General features: G+C 40.3%; 1 protein-coding gene across 1 annotated transcript in view; it reads left to right on the top strand.

Annotated features, from left to right (window-relative positions):
* Positions 1 to 15,948, top strand: part of VKORC1L1 (vitamin K epoxide reductase complex subunit 1L1) — a 132,805-nt gene extending 116,857 nt beyond the window's left edge. The window contains exon 3 of the mRNA XM_085649765.1: positions 7,602 to 15,948. Coding sequence (XP_085505891.1) covers positions 7,602 to 7,828 — 227 coding nt within the window. The 3' untranslated portion in view covers positions 7,829 to 15,948. The remainder of the gene's footprint in view (positions 1 to 7,601) is intronic.
* Positions 15,949 to 17,436: the final 1,488 nt, after the last annotated feature.

Below are 17,436 nucleotides of genomic sequence, written 5' to 3'. Positions count from 1 at the left end.
CGGGCCCAATCATGCAGTGCACCTCAACCAACCATCGGTACCTCAGCCGTTAGTCCAAGGATTCCCCTTCTGCCTAAGCGCAGGGGCTCCTTAATGATAGGCTGGAGCGTTGGATGTGCCGAGCGTTGGAAATACCACGGCTGACCTCACTTATCACTCCCAGCGGGTCGCCGCAGTAACTTCGCTCTCTGGTCTCCTAGGAGAGCTGGCCTCCGCCGCCTGGCCAGCAGGGCGCTCGAGGAGTCTCCGGCGGGGCCCAGGGTCGAGCAGGCCGTGTTCTTCGTCGGGCCACGGGCGTGCCCTCTGAGCATGCCGTGCGGGACCCACAATCACGGCGCTCGGAGCCGCGGTCTGCTACACACATTCCAGCTACCATGTGCGCCGACTCCTCACCGTGGCACTCTGAAGGGGGTGGCCCCATCGAGGACACCCCCGCAGTCCCCATATCATCAGGCTGGGCACAGGCTCAGTTTTGAGCAGGCCATCCAGTGCCCTTTGCACCTCTCAAGCACGGTAGGCCGCAAACCCATGCGAGGCTAGTCTCTCCGTCTCTCCTTGCCCGGCGGGGAAGAGCCACCACCGAGCAGCAGAACGTAGCCCTTTGTTAGAGGGGAAGCCTCCGACTGCCTGTGAGGTAGGTCAAGGGTGCTGTCTGCGTGTAGGCCCAGTGAGGACGGAGCGAGACGCATCCGCGTACTTCGCCATCTTGGCCACGCCCAATGAATGCCAATTTTAATTGTGAAATATTTACAGTGTGAATGTAAATGGAAAAAATGAACTGCTTGTGTAGGGGCATGATGAAGTGAAGAAGCTTCAAGTAAGTTCATGCAGGAGAGGGTGAAGTGAGGGTGATGAAGAGGACAACAGTGATTTGTGGAATATGCAGGTGGAGGATTTCAGAAACATGTGGAGGAGAGAAAAGAATGTAAGTGTCTCCAAGAGAGGCTAGAAGGAAGTGGTGTATAGGGAAGAACAGGAGCAATTGCAACACTGCAGACCACATTTTCAACTATAATTGTTCACAACAAAATCATGGTTAATCATTTAACTGATAGGTCTGGCTTGTTTTATGTGTACGCCCCATATTATATCATATGTTTGGATGCAACAACAGAAGGCTTGTGTAGAGGCACCAAAATAATGGTCGGATAGCATGATATGAAAGAAAGATTTTGGTTTACATGCTTAAACCCGCCTCCCCACACCTACATAGGCCACACCTCCTGGAAAAGATTCCTACATATGCTTCCTAGGCTACATCCCTTTTTGAGACGCCCCACTTTCTTCACCCCACTTAAAGCCCTGGGTATTCTGTTAGGAAAACTTTATGGCACAAATGATGTACAATTACTAATAAGTGCATAAATACCTCTTTTTTAATGGGTCTATCAACTTGATGTGTAATTAGTACCCTGGGTGAGTTTGTGTCTCAAATGAAAAGCAGTTCAAATGAAGCAACTCCATAACCAGGTGTTGACGTTCAACCGAGAGAACACTGTTGCTTTTAGCACTTATTCCTGAACAGCTGTTATAACCTACTAGCAGGACCTGTATTATTTACAGTGTGTTCAAACTGGTAATGCGCCCAGCACATTTCTTCAAAATCCAGTATCATGTTTTCAAGTTGTAGTTTTACTGCTAATAAAATATATTCATCATCTCTAAAGTTTGCATTGCTCACAGAGAGGCATTCCAAGTCCCATTTAAAAAGCATGTTGCCTAGTTCTGCTTGTTGTTTGTGTCTCCTCGGCAGTGCACGTGTGACGTACGTTCTTTTACACTCATTGTAGTCCGTCTTCTGTTGCATGTGTTCCCTTTTCAGATCAGTATCTAGTTGAATAAAATCTCAAATGGTGTGCTTAATTACTCTTGTGTGTTCACCAGTCCGATTTGCTCCTTGACTTCCAGTAATGTGTATGTCTCAGGATGAGATAGCTCTTTAATCTTATGAGCTAGACATTCTCCAGCAACCATAGTCATGTACGTATTCCTTATCTTGAGCGTTACCCAGGTTCACATGATATTCCTACGTCTGTTTTGCAAATTCACTTGAATCCCATCTTCCCTAGATTTGCCCATTTTTAATTCTCATCCTGTATTGTGTTCTTCAGTTTTGTTTATCATTCTCCTGTAGAGTCTCTCTTAATGTTACTGATCGTCCTACAGTGCGTTATCAGGTTTGTTTTTATCTACCCTTGTATTCTCAAGTAGAGTGCTTCTGAAGAATGCATTTTCATCATTCTCTTTTAGTATGCCTTTCTGATGAATAACTAACTGCTCATTCAACACCTTGTATATATCCCCTGGTGCCAGACTGCATCTGTAGATTTTTCTCAATTATTCCTTCAGTGGCCGGTATGTGGCATTATGTGGCTCATAGTCAACTCTGACCTTCCCCAGAAGTGATGCCAGGGCTACATATAGACCCCACCTTGTGCACTGGTGTCGGTTCCTTTCTGTGCCTTCACACGCAGCTCCGGTGTTCACTCCCTCGAATTCTCTGACTTGACAGAGCATATTTTTGCCAAAATATTCCCTTTCACAGTGTATAATGGACATGTCTACCCCTAAAACTACAGGCTTCAAATCCTACAAAGACGGACAAAAGCAGATGTCTGTCTGCCCCACACTAGGCATGTCTCTTGTGTCTAGGCTCCTCACAAAGATTGCTCCAGGATGAATCCAAAGACCATCCGGAACTGCAAGGCCATGCTCTATGTTGCTGAACATAGTCATAAGTCACTTGAGGGCACATTCTCTCACTCAAGACTGCTCCCTAGAGAGAAGTCCTCTACCCACTCCAGTCATCAGGTAAGCTGAAGCCCAAGTAAAAGCACAGAAAGTGGAAATAAGACATTTCTACCATTCTCGTCAAGAGAAGTCACATTTACGTCCTGGTGTCTCCTGATCTTACCCTTAGTTCCTCACCGCAGAGCCTTTTTCCTCCAACATGTCCCTGTCCAAGCTGAATTTCAAGGTCCCTCAGTGATGCTGCAACAAATAAAAACCTTCAACAAGGTAATGTTGTGCATATTTGTCTCTCACTGGGGTGCTTAGAGGTCCTAATCATCTGAAGAGACCTTCAGTTGTTTCACTGCTGGCAGATCCTGCCAACTGTTCCTCTTGACTCTGTTCTGGGTGATCTTCCCAACTCCAAGGCCAACGCTTGTCCGTACTTCATACACAACGGCGCGATCCTTGCCAGTTCCCCGTGTGAGTTGGCACAGATGCCAGAAAATGAACCTATTGTTCTCTCTGACTTGGAAGTGAAGCCATCACAAACTTGATCAGTCATTCCCATCTCGACCTCCGATACAACCCAACAAGCCAGACTGCCATCATAGTACTCTGATCCAGAATAACATGGGCACTGTGATGATTCTCATCTCTATGAAGAGGCAAATCTATTTCTGGAATTACAAGATGCCAGAGTTGTCTATACATCCCCTGGCACTGGTCTCAACTTGCTGCCTGGAATCCCATTCCTTTGCTGTGCTCCTTAGGGGAGCTGTGGAAGTTCTCAATCTGACTGACTTCCATGAAAATGAAACCTAATGGCCTCAGAGGTCCTGCAGCCTGGGCAGACCTCTTCACAACCACTCCTCCTGTTCAGTGCATCCCTTGTGAATACTTTAATGGGCACTTGGTCTAAACCTGGATCTTGCCTGCTTGTGAACAGGTAGATTGTTAGGGGGCACAGACTTTTTCCAGGGGACCCATCTTTTCTCCTCCATCGCCACAGAGTCTGGCAAGATTCTAAAAGCAGTCTGAGCCCTAACTCTTTCCCGAGTACACCTCTCGGTAGAGAACCTAAACGGATAGTGACTTTTGGTAAAAGGATGTTCTCCTGTCAGCCTGGTCCTCAGATCGGTCAACTGCAGTTGTTTCTTATACCAGTACTTGCACCCTTTATTGGGCACGGTGAGCGGTCTTGTCCGCGGTCCCAGATGAGTTCCGTGCATACTTGGCACAAATAATGCAGATTGGACGGAATACTGTGATGTAATTACTTTGGAACTGGATGCTAATTATACATGGATAAGATCCCCTAGCTTTTCCGGTGACACCCAGGAGTCCCTGATGGACAAGCCATTTGTTGGTACCGTTTTTTTGGGACAAAGCGCAGATTCAGTCCTGGAGCGCTTCAAAGAAAGCAGTTATATACCAAACAGCCAATTTCGAGGCTACAGAAGGGGCATTCAGTAGAGACCACGCCAAGGCCCCCCTATGAGACCGCAGACCTCCCAGTCAGTTTAGGGTAGAGGTCGGAGTTCTGGCAGACTCATCCAAACCCTTAGGGGTACCACACTATTCAGTCCCTGCTGCTTTAAAATCCCTTTAGTATGCTGAATAGCACTTTGTTGCCCAGTTGGAGGCAGGATAAGTTATTACCTGCCCGGCTGGCAAAGCATCACATCAATAAAAAAATGTGGTGGACAGCGCACTCTATTTAAGAATTTTAGCAAGATAAGATGATATGCGTGCACGGTTGCTGATATGCCTACGAAGCATATGTGGAATGTATACAAAAAAGTGGCCTGGACCCGTGAAGGCGACTAGGACTGCAACCGGCTCTGCTTATGAGAGTTCAAATATTTAGTTCAATTTATTATAATATTAACACATGATATTATACATGTATTTGAACCTATGTATAATATCATGTGTTAATATTATAATAAATTGAACTAAATGTTTGAACTCTCATAAGCAGTGCCGGTTGCAGTCCTAGTCGCCTTCACGGGACCAGGCCACTTTTTTGAAAGCATCACATCAGACCGATGGGTGCTTCAAGATGTGCCCTACCCTTCCTCATATGCCACGTACTCTGCAGTGACTTCAGGAGTATCACTTGTCCATTCTGCAGATTGGAATTGAGGTTCTCCTTGACAAGGAAGCAATCGATAGAGTGCTGGCATCAGAAATAGGGGCTAGATGTACTCTTGTTCTTTCCTGATGCCAAAGAAAGACTGAGTGCTTGGTCTTATTTTAGATCTTTGCTTTTTAAACTTCTTCCACAAAAACAACCAGCTCAAGTCTGTCTTCCCTAGATCCAAGCGACTGGATGGTGGCATTTTATTTGCATGATGCGTATTTTCACATCCCCAACCTGCAGTCTCGCAGACAATACCTGCATTTCCGAGTGGGACATTCGTTTGGTATTGCTCTTCGTCCTTACCAGCACCACCCCGGTGTCCACGAAAGTGATGGATTTGGTCGCTACACATCTTCAGAGGTTCGGAATACTAGTCTTCCCCTACCTCGACAACTGGCTGGTAAAGGCAGTCTTGTCTCCGTCAGTCCTGGACCACACCAAGATGATTGAAGTCCTACTGACATCTTTGGGTCCTCGATCAACGTGGCCAAGTCACCCCTTCGTCAGAGTAATTCTGCAAACAATGCAGATTTGAATCTTCCCTCTGGGTTGAGTCATGAGTCCTGTGCCTGGAGGCTTTAAACCTCTGGAACTGGCCGAGTCAATAGGGCATTTCCCTGTACGTACACCTTTCGGCAGGATCTTTAAACGCCATGGAGGACAGACTCATTTGGCATTGCCTAACAAGCCACATTTGCAATTACATACAGAGGTGGTACTTTTCTGCATATCAAAACTTTGCAAGCCCAGTTATCTGTTCTGTTTGTTCTCTTCTTAGCAAGGTCTATCTGTGACTAATGTTAAAGGTTATTTGTCTGGCTTCTCATTGGTTACCTGATCAGCCATCCTTATTTAAATCACCTGTTGTAATGCATTTTTTGAACGGGTTCACCCATTAGTTTTTATACAAACCATCTGTGATGCTTGCGTGAGGCCTTAAATTAGGTCCTTAGATTCTTGATGTGTACCCTATTTGAACCAATGCATAGCTGCTGTCTGTGTCTTCTAATTACACTTTTTTTCGTAGAGAAAACATCCGCTCGTCACATGAGTGAGTTGCAAGCCCTGTCTGTTACGCAACCATGCACCACTTTCTACCCAGACAAATTGGTGCTCAGGACCAAGATGCCATTCCTACCAAAAGTTATGACTGCATTTCACATCGAACAGTTAATCGCCTTTTTGTCGTTTTTGCTCTCCCACATTCATCCAAGGAGGAAGAGAGGCTTCTTTGCTCGTTTCCCAAAAGAGCCTCAAGTTTCTACTCTGATCATTCCAAAGAACACCAAGTGGACGATTAGGTCTTTGTGATGTTCTCAGGAATAAAGAATGGTAAAGCAATGTGCACAAGAACAATCTCTAGATAGTCTCTCCAAAATATCTGCAATGCACTGGCTAAGACGCAGCCTCCAGAGGACGTAAAGCTCATTCCACCAAGGCAAAGGCTGACACCACTGCATTGCAACATGGAGTGCCTGTCTTGGACTTCTGTCGGGCTGCAATATGGGCTTAAGTGCACAATTTCACAAAGCGCTACTGCATTGATAGCCATGTGACAGTGGGCCACTTCACCTATTTGGTCCTACATGGCTTTTATGTTCTGAGCAATTCCACACACCCACCACATAGGAGGGTACTGCTTTGGTGTCTATTCACTAGGTGAGGAATCTGTGATTAGAAGTGTTCATCACAAGAACAAGTTACTTATCTTTTGTAATGTTCTTTTGTGTGGATACTATATCTAGCCGCAGATTCCTTACCAATGCCCACACCTCCCTGTTCTGTGGAATGAACCCTCTGCGCCAGCTAAAAAGATCACAATTTAGATATTTGCCCACGGTTCATTCGATCATTGTTTGCTCCATATCTGGCAGCGTGGACGGTTGTCAAGAAAAACTGATTTCAGCACGCAGGGGTGACAGCTATATGTGGCTCTGGCATCTCTTCCGGGGCAGGACAGAGTTGTCTCCGAGCTGCATGATGCCTCCTCCTGGCACGCGAGGGAGTTGCTGTGAAACATCTCCAGGTATAGTCTGGCACCTGGGGTATTTACAAGATGAGGGATCTGCCTCTAGATGAGGTATCCACCAGAAAGAGTGTTACCGAATGTAAGTAACCAGTTGTTCTTGTGCTGGGAAGTGCATGTTCAGAAAGCAAACGCCATAAGCAGATGCTTGTTTCTACACCAGGCATAGGCCTACTATTACACTGGAGAATGCAGTTTTCCACCTCCTTTCTGCCAAACACTCCACTTACTGTCCACTTTATAAATAGTTAACAAAAGGACATTTTAATCATTCACATGATTTATTTGGAGTGATGTAATGTAAACCTAAAATTATTCAGGTTTTCTGTTCACAGCCCACCCAGTTGGTAAGTAGCGAGCTGTATGCTGAAAATCAAGGGGCATTTAGTGAAATATGTGGTAGGTATAGAGTTTGGAAAACTAATATAAATACATGCAATATTAACTCCTCCAATAGTGGCAACACTGAAAACTGTGTCCTATTTTTCCCTTGTTGAAATCAAGTACTATGCAGTCAGAAATTAGATTTGAGTTCATGGCTTAGAAAAGCTTGTGTTCTTGTAATCCACACAAGTTTTCTTATTGATTATTCAATCGCAAGTGATTCTAAGATGTGCGAATTACACTTTTTAAGCATACGTTTTACCAAGGGGCTCTCTGGGTTACAGTGTGTAACTGTTTATTTTTTTTATATTTTAGGTTTGACCGTGAGTGCAGTAGCAGCTCTGATACTGATGACCTCCTCCATAGTGTCAGTAGTGGGCTCACTGTACCTAGCATACATCATGTACTTTGCTCTGAAGGGCTTCTGCATTATCTGTGTTGCCACTTATTTGCTGAACTTCATTCTCCTCATCATCAACTACAAACGACTAGTTTACTTGAATGAAGCTTGGAAACAACAGCTCCAACCTAAACAGGATTAAGAACATCTTGAACATTGGACTCCCAAACTAAAAGCCCTGCTTCCGTTGTTTATTTTGCAGTAACTTTTTATTGTTTGGTGGGAGAGCTGACTTGAGCAACTGTCTTAATTGATGATTTATTTTAAAAAAAATCTCTACCACTGAATTGAGCCTATGAAATATTCCATGTTACTCTTAAATTAAATATGGATTCAAGAGGAGGAGCAAATTCACTCAGCCAATCAATGACTAGCTTTAACTTTACGTTCAGAGATGCTTCTTTAGAAGTGCACTTTTAGACCTTTTGTCAGTTTCTGAAGCGACTAACCTGTACTGGTTGAAAGCATGCATCTAGAACTTAAATATGGTTGCATATTGAAAGGCTTGATCATGCCATTGAGCTGTACTCCATGTTTTTTCCAAGATTGCATAATTTTCATCCTAGCTTCCAGGATCTGAATTATTATTCAACGTAATAACACGGCTTTCCATTGTCTGTGCTAGCAAAATAAGTTGAACTTTGGACTGAGACCTGGAGAACGACGATTTTCTGAACATTTGTCAAAGAGCTACATCAGGCTAAGAAGTTGCTTCCAAGGTGCTGACTGGATAATGCAACAACTAAACGTGAGATTACACTGAAAAACCCTAGAAATAGCTACAATTGAATGAAGTTGGTGTCAACGGTTTCACATGCTTGGACTGATGCTTGTTAATGCCTTATGCTTTCAGCACTAAACCACTGCACCCATAGTCATTGAGTGGGTAAAGGCTGGTGCTGTGGAGCACGCAAAGAACACTAAATTCTAATAATCCCACTCAAGGATAAAATGAATGGGCTAAGTCAGAATGTATGACTTTACCCTCACATATGCTGCCGGTATATGCAAGGGGAGAAGCTTCATGCTTGTGTTTTCAGTAAATGTTATTTGTTTCGCTGGTATATGCCATTGTTTTAAGGTTAAATGTTTATTGTACTCCCCAAGCCCAGAAACGCTGGTGTGCAGTTAATGAATGATTGTTTTCTGTCTCAGTGGTGGCAGGATATTAATTTGGCTACAGTAGGCTAATGACTACATTTCTTGGACCCAAACCTGCTCCTGCTAGTCCCTGGATATAGCGAACACATCGGTGCCAGGATAGGTAGAACTAGACAAGGTAAAATATGTGATACAGTAGGACCGAAACAATGTCACCATTAACTGTGTCACCTATTATGAAAACAGTGAAACTATTAACAAAAGTGTGTTGCAAACAATAATGCATGATGGGTTTGTTGTCATTTGATACAGAGACCCACTGTGTATTAATATTTGGATTTTGAGAAACAAGTGGATTGGAAAACTCAAGGCTGAGGTTGCTTGTTTAAAGCAATCCTGTCTCAATCAGCAAAGTGGTAAGCAGGTGCATTTATTTGAAGAATGGGCTATGTATGAACGTATCAAAAGATTTCAGTTTGACTTACTTGGCATCTCGGCTAATCATGCCACAAATTGTGTGGGGCTGTTACAGCATACTTATTTTCCAGAATCTCTGAGGTTGCATGTCCAGTAGGGATAGCAATCTGATGTTGACTCTGTAGCCAGTTGCAAGGCAGATACGTCTCACACAGAGTTGTGCTGATCTAAAGCTACAACAAGCTGGCTGTGTTTAATTCTGTGACAGGAGTTGGGGGCTACTTTCTTCATACACGAGTGTGCAAGATCTGGTCCATCCTACATCAAAAGGTTAAAATCCCAGCAGTAGCCATCTCTGCAATATTGTATACAAAAATATTGTGCAGGTAAAAATATTCCTGGTTGACACAAGGTTATCACGTGGTCAGTAACACTGCCAAACGTTATTGACAGCAACATCCCTTCCATGTGCCAACTTTTAATACTTGCAGAACAACCATGTTTCTCTTAGGCATTCATTCTCTCAAGGTAGATGAAATCAGACTAAGTATAATTCGGTAATTGGCACAACATTATTCACAATATTAAAACTTTCCAATACTGTACACTAAAGTACTCTAGAAATATAGAGAATTTCACATTAACATCTAACCTATAACTATATAGGTAGGTAGTTCCTCGAAAGACGAGTTAACATCTAGCTGCAACAGTTTAGTTCTGGTGTACTAAAAAAAAGAGAAATCATTCAAAATAACAAATGGATGTTTACATTCAGTGCGACGTTTTCATCAAGACCAGTCTATTTGAAACTGAGAGACTATCCTAATTCTCAGGTAGTTAGTATAGCTTCCTCTAAAAACTGCCACTACATCTTCTCACACTGTGTGATGTTTTATTCCTCCATATTGTGTTTGGCAATGAAAATAGATTTTCTAACAATACATTTTAATTGAAAACTGGTGGAACTATTAACTTGTTTATCCACAAATGACATTCAATTGAGCAAACTGCTGTCCATCATTTCCAGCCTGGAAAACAAGAATAACATCTCAAACATATTTCTAAAAAATGTTGTATCGGGGATTGTCTCCATTTGGGTAAGAATCAAGTGTCTATGCTGTCACTCAAGTACGCTGTAAGATGGTCCTGGTTTATTTTTAGTCCTAATTTTCTATTAGTTTTTCATCATGCTTACAGTCCTGATGATTTGAACATCACAGTGCATTTTATGATCTGTTCAGTATTCTGTTATCAACCCATTCATTTAGAATTCAAGACAATGAAATCATTCTTTCTTATTCTTTTGTCATGACTAGGTAATCAGTGACCAATATTTGTAAACCCATTGTATTTGTCTATCTTTCATCTACTGTGGAATGAAGTTACTAAAATTGACCATGCAGTTTTACAACCTAGAAACCAGTTTCCTCTTCTATAATGCACATTTTCTTTTTTTTCACTTCAGTAAATAGTTTCTTCAATTGCCCCACTCTTTTATCCCCAAAATACTACATCTAACTGTTAAATGAAGTACTTTCCCAAGTAGGTATGCCACAATTAAGATACGCATTTTCTAAAGGTATTCACATCCCCAAATCTCCCTCATTAGTATTGCTGTGCCTAATGGAAATGTATGGGTTAACTAAGCTGATAGAAACTTATGTAATGTTTTGCAACCATTCATTTTATCCAGTTTTTTATTCCAATAGAAACCTGTATTGGTGTTTGATATTTTTCCAGTATGGAACAGATCAATTGCCTTGGTAATATTAACACTAATTAACCACATTTAGTTGATTTGATTGATTTCAGTTCCGGTTTTAGAAGGCAAATTTGTTCAAAGTGGTTTGTGTATTCCTAAAATTGGAAATTGATAATAGACTGGCAAACATTTGACAGACCTGAAATACTATGATGATCAGCTGCTCGGACTACGGTAAAGGCATTTCCCAAATAAGGTCATGAAAATTAACCATTTTTGATTGACATTTCAAGACTCCTATCGAGCTGAATGTAACATGCCTTTTGTCTTAATTGCTTTTCAAACCTAATAACCTAATGGTAAATTTTAGGACATATTTGTCAATCTTAAAGTACATATTAGTGGACCTACACTTTTGTATCCGCTTCCTGTCCAACATTTGAAGACGAAGCTCCTAATATGTAATTAAATTCCTTCTTTTGGCGGAGATGGGAGCTCAGTTGGTGGGGTGACGCATCAAAAGCAACTTTTCCTATTTTACCATAGAGGTTTAAACCTTTTTCTGAGTCTTTCATTAAGAGTAGACTTTTAGTTCTTTTTCCTTTACATATTGTTTGGATCTTAACAAGGCAGATCAGGCCACTTTGTTCTGTGATGTGAGATTTGACTCTAAATGCTCCTGTTTCCGTTCAGTATTCATGAGCTGGACTGCGCCAGGTAGATTTTTAACATGATTCCATTCCCCAGTCTGTAAGGGAGGAGCTGCAATGCGCTGCCCCAAATGCCTCTGAAATCGGAATGATAAAAGCACTGTGTTCGTATCCATTTACATCTCTTCTAATTTCATTTCCATATATTCACAAGTAAGAGAAATGTTGGTTCAGTTTCTTGCCTTATTAATTTTATGTCTTAACTAATTTAAGTAGGGTATTTCGGCCCTTCTATATATCGTTTGTACTTACCAAAGTGTCTGTCTGTTTTTAGAAACCTCTAGGATGCGAAGCTTAAAATCAGACTATTAAAACTTAAGAGACAAGTAAGATATTTCAAAATGTAACATTTCCCAAGAGGGATAGTCTATTTGTTGCAGTATTTTAGAAATGTGTTTTAAGGCTGGTATTCTTGAAGAACACTGAGCACATTGATATGAATGCATAGAGATGACCTTTCCACCATCTCATAATGTTTCTTTACAATTCTGTGACTCACTTGCCAACCTGAAGGTGACAATCGTATTATCCGAAATAACTTAAGCAAGCACGAGCCAGAAAAAAAACTTTTCACATTCAGTGTTAATGCATTTTCTAGAAATATGAACTCAGTGCCTCCTCTGGTTGTCTGCCGAATGATCATTTAAGAATCGTATAGGTATTTAATTGTACATCCTGGAGATTGTGTGGGTGGTATCCATGGACTCTGATATGTATTATCATTATTTGGCTGCTACACAGAATTAATCTAGCAAATGCTCCGTTATTGCTTGAGCTCATATTGCACCTTTTACAGTATTCACTGATGCAGTGGCCCACTTCCTCTCTTACTTGAAATTTTCTATAGTATAATGTTGGGTGAGATTTTGTTTTAAGCATTCGTGCAACAATACATTTTGTTCAGACATTTAAAAATAATTTTCAGTGATTAAAAGAACTTTCAAAAAGATTATTCTGCCATTTGGTTGAAATGTAAAAGACTTATTTGGAAGTGTCTTAGGTTTAGCTGTACATTGCAACTAGGAATTTGGACAATTCAATAGAATGTGGAACAATAAATGTTCAAGGCGCCATTTGTATGTTCATTGAAGCATGAAAGTTAATACGTATTTGCAGATGTTGATGAGCAGCAGTATTTCCTTTTTGAATCTACTTAACGTGTTTGTTCCATTGATGAAAAGCGTAAGTTACTTGAGACACGTTTTCCATTTTTGGATCAATTTGTGCGTTAGAAGAGATTGGAAAAACCACTGTCCTGTTAAAGCTTACCCTAAAATGCCATTTATCTCCCCCCTAATCTCCACTCGCCTCTAATTGTATTTCTGCCTTACAACTCCCTTGACACAGAAAGACTAAACTTGGTACATGGAGTCTTTCAAGATTACTTTTTCTTATTTGTGCTTAAGGTGTTCTGGTGCTAGGCATACCTGTTGGATTCAACTAAATCTAAAATTTCACAGGGAACATACGATCACTTTTGCTGCCTGTAGACCTTTTATATATTTTATTTGAATTAGTATATGCAGCTTTACTAACTACAAATCAGTCTGGTTCATCATGAGACATAATGAGTCTTTGAAGACGCAAGGCATGTAACCTAACATTTTCCTATTGCATCCAAGAAAGATGGTGGTTCTTTCAGTTATTATCATACAGTGTCTTGTGCAGCGAAGGCCAAACTATGGGATTCATTTCAAAGTACTGTTGTGATCTTTCAAAACCCTCCTGGGCTTAATTTGCCTAAAACATTTTAAATAATGCTTCCAAGATTAAGCAGTTATATTTATTTTAGTAATAAATGCATCTGAAATGATGCGGAGTCTTGTGCAATGGGTAAACAGCATGGTAACTGACTGAAACAATGACATCATCAATGTCAAATGCTATCAGACAGTCTGAAATTGCCTTGTTAAACAGTTGAACAGATAGACGTTTTCTTCAGTTATGTAATATTGAAGTTTGTTTTTGAGCCACGAGAAAGTCCTTGGTTTTATAGAACATGAAAACCCAGGTTGACTTTTTCTAATGTTAGGTACCAAAATTATAATTTCCATATATAGCGGCAATTGTATAGTTTTTAAAGGCAAATCGGTCACCAAAGCAAAATCTGTATTCGTGTTTCTCTTTTTCTTTTATGGGCTTTTATTGTAAACAAATCCAGTTCGAAGGAAAAGCTTGTAAATGGTGTGGGAGAAATGGATGACACTGACTGGAATATAAAAGAAAACAAAAATATCCCTGACAGTTCATGAAGTACTTAAAAACTAGTCACTTTGAATGTTTGCCTTATTGCAGTACACCACAGAGGTTCAAACTACTGAATTTCTTGCACCTTTCCATATTTCATTTTTACAGTTTTGTTGGATAATATCGTTCACCCTCTGCAATTCATAAATTCACAGGATTTTTTTTCCCTATAAACATAACCGAGTGAGGGAGACAGGCAAGGACTGTCACAGACTTCAGGTACCCCGCATAATTTTTTTTCCATAACTGAAAAGCTGATGCTCCAACAACAAAAGTGATGTTAGTTTAGAGAACTTGAAATGTATTATTAATTTGAGACTCGAGCTACCAGTTTTCTGAAAGTAAGAGTTATGAGATATTAAAACGCTGTTCAAAGAGAAAAGGAAGGGGAAGAGTTGATGTTACCCACTGGACATCTAAATTATTGTAGACGGCACTCCAGTATAAATAGGGTTGTCATTTTCATCTTCTTTAATCCATTACCTGATGTAATGTTCCTATTGAGCAAGTCATTTAAGTGTAACCTTGCTAACCGATTCCTTTCTGCTCAAGAATTATGGTCCTAATAATAGTTCTCCTCTTGGAATATTACAGTGACAGTAGTGTCATTTTTAGTCCCATTTTGGTGAGTTTGGCATACATTTTACTTGTTATTTCAGAACACCCTCTTTCTCAGAATTAGCAAGTTTTGCACATTAGTTAGTCCTGACACATCAATCAAGTACTGTTTTTTGTGTGTGTTTTTTCATTTTATTACCTTCTAACAAAATCTTTAGTCAGTGACACCACACCTGGGTAAAAAACGGTAGCATCCTTACCACCATTTTAAGCATAATGTTTCATATACGAACATGGTAGCGATGGTGTCTGGCAGCCTTTCTCCTTGTATGTAGTCCCAGTTGAGCCCATTTCTCTTTTAAAACCTTTTCTTTCATTGCTAGCATGCCTTTTTACTAAGGTAAATACAGTATCACTCTGTTTATTTCCTACCCCTCACCAGACTGTTAATCTGTACATTAACAAATCCACCAAAGATTAAAAAAAATATTTATCCTTTACCTCTATCATGGTGCGTTACATACATCTTTCTCCAGTCTAACCTGTGGTAATATCTAAAAGCAAAACCTTAAGTCAATAACTTTTCTTCACCACATAGTAAAACCTATGGCGTCAAGTATTTAATTCTACAAATCATGCGTGCTAATGAAGCATTCATGGGTACGTTTGTGATTTAAATTAATAATCCCATTTAAACTTGCTATTAGCAGAAGCGTAGTCCAAGTTTATTAACTAATTAACAGTATATAATATTTTAAAGGACTGTACTTGCATTGGTCTCAGTTGGAAACATGTCTGGTTTGAGGATAAAATGCACTTGCTATGGGAACCCAAATGAACCTTGCTTTTGAATCATTTGAGTTGTACATGTTATTCTCTTTACCTTGAAATCTATTTAAGATCTGTGGCTGAAGAAATCTTACCATTATTTCAGTATTTTGCCAGTCATCTGAGTAAAGAAAAGATATTGCTTTTGTGCAAATTGATGTGGTGTACATCATAATGTGATATTTTTATCAGTTATGCACAAGATAAATGTTCACATGCCTAGTGTCCGCCTTAGTATTTACCCCTAAGTTCAAGGATTTTACAAAATATAGACTTTTTTTCAAGAAGCAATTGTTCTGCAGGCAGCACATGTGACTCCAAAATCTGTTTGGCATTTACATAGTTATTAACCGAGTTGATCAAGTGTGTCTTTGGCCCATCCAATATAATCTAACCATAAAAGACAAACTTGTCAAAAGAGGTGTGAAATTACTGTAAAACAGCAGCATGGCTGAAATCTAAAGTATCTGTTGTACTGTGCGATGTTCCATAAGAAATATTTATTCCACCTGCTTATGTTTCTCAGAATACATTTAAAGTGGAGTCACTGGGCAGATATTCCTCACATCAATTGAGCTGGAAATACTGTATCTCCTTGAAGTTCAGGCACAGTTTTGCTAGCAGTAAAAGTGTAAATATGTAAGAATGTTTATTTGTTGCACCTAATTTTTTTGTACGAAAAATAAACGTAGAAATGACCTTTGGGTGTCTTGCTGCGACTTTTCTTGGACCTTGGATTGCAGTTCCAAACTCAACCAGTAATGGGGGCACATCCCAACCAAAGGCCTTGTTATTCGCTGCCATAGCAAATGCTTTATATGAAATGGGCACACTGTTCATCACAATACCTTTTCAAACTGTATTGAATAATGCGATAATTCAACCTGTATGCCTAACATAGGAGTTTAGTACATTCACGTTTCTTTACAGTATAGTGATGGATAACTCTGTATCATTCGGGCAAAGCAAAAACATGGTAAATAAGCTGAGAAGTACATTTATTTCTGTGTGAGAAGCTGGCTTTAAAGATTAAGCTAAACGTGGTTGTATACTTCCTTTTGCTGTTCTCCAGTTCAAAATATTGAAAGTTGTCCTTTCATTTATCATTGGCATGGACAGTGCCCTGATTTTGTGTACAATGCTGTTAAAAACATGACACTTCTGGAGTCTGTTTAAGAATGTATTTTCTACATTTACGCAGTCTTCTATTTTTTTTAATAGTTTAGCGATTTCATCAAATTTTGCAAAGTTTGATTGTCCATTTTCAGATGATTCAGATGCATGGTTTTCCACATGGATAATGGAGTAATTTGAATATTTCAAACACCATGGACCTCGTTACGGCCGGCCTAATAAGTCTGAGGGGGCCAGTAACAGTAGTTACCAGCCCCATCGAAATCCAGAGATCCGCAGACAACATTGCAGATCTAGTTTTTTTACAGAGACCTTCAGCTCCTGAAAACAAGCGAAATCTTCGTTTGAAAGTACACAAAAAAATGGGGAATTTCCAGCAGAAATGGACCTGGAATTACTGATGATTTCCCATCTCCCCTCCCTCTGAAAATTCCTCAATTCTTAGTGGACCCTCCACTAGATCCAGATTGTAATGCCCCCCCCGCCCTTCAGATTTTCTGATCTTAGGCCTTGTCAAGTATGTAGATGTCCATCATGTCTGCCTATGTCCTTTCCAGTTAGGTCTCCCTAATAATTCATAATACAGGTTGAATCATGCGGGGTTCCACAACACCCCTGAGCTCATCTTTATTTCAGTAAAGCACTGTGGCCAGAGAAAGGGATTTTTTTGTTTAGAAAATTAGTCCTATCCTTATGGGCATGATTGCCCCTTGTTTCTTATTCGTTACTTTTAGGGCCACACATTAAGACAAAGGGTTGGAAACGGTCAACCAAATCAAGGTTTAGCTTTCCTTTAAATTGCACTAAGAGAATGAATCTTGCAACAGCCAGTAAGGTGTGCTCTTCTATATTTGTTAATTGTACACATCTTGTCTCAATCAGCAGCTACTAAAATTGCTACATTCAGATCCTTTGTCTATATTTGTTAGATATGATATCTGGCATATTGTACTTGTGCCACTATTACTTTGTGAACTCCAGTGAAAAACGTGGTGTCATGTCATCAATACTGAACATGTTAGAGATTTTTGGTTTGAATTTTATTTAGTTTTC

The sequence above is a fragment of the Triturus cristatus genome, chromosome 3_2 (genome assembly GCF_964204655.1).
Source record: "Triturus cristatus chromosome 3_2, aTriCri1.1, whole genome shotgun sequence".
NCBI classification, from domain to species: domain Eukaryota; kingdom Metazoa; phylum Chordata; class Amphibia; order Caudata; family Salamandridae; genus Triturus; species Triturus cristatus.
The sequence above is the reverse complement of the archived record's forward strand: the minus strand, read 5'-3'. Positions and strand labels throughout refer to the sequence as shown.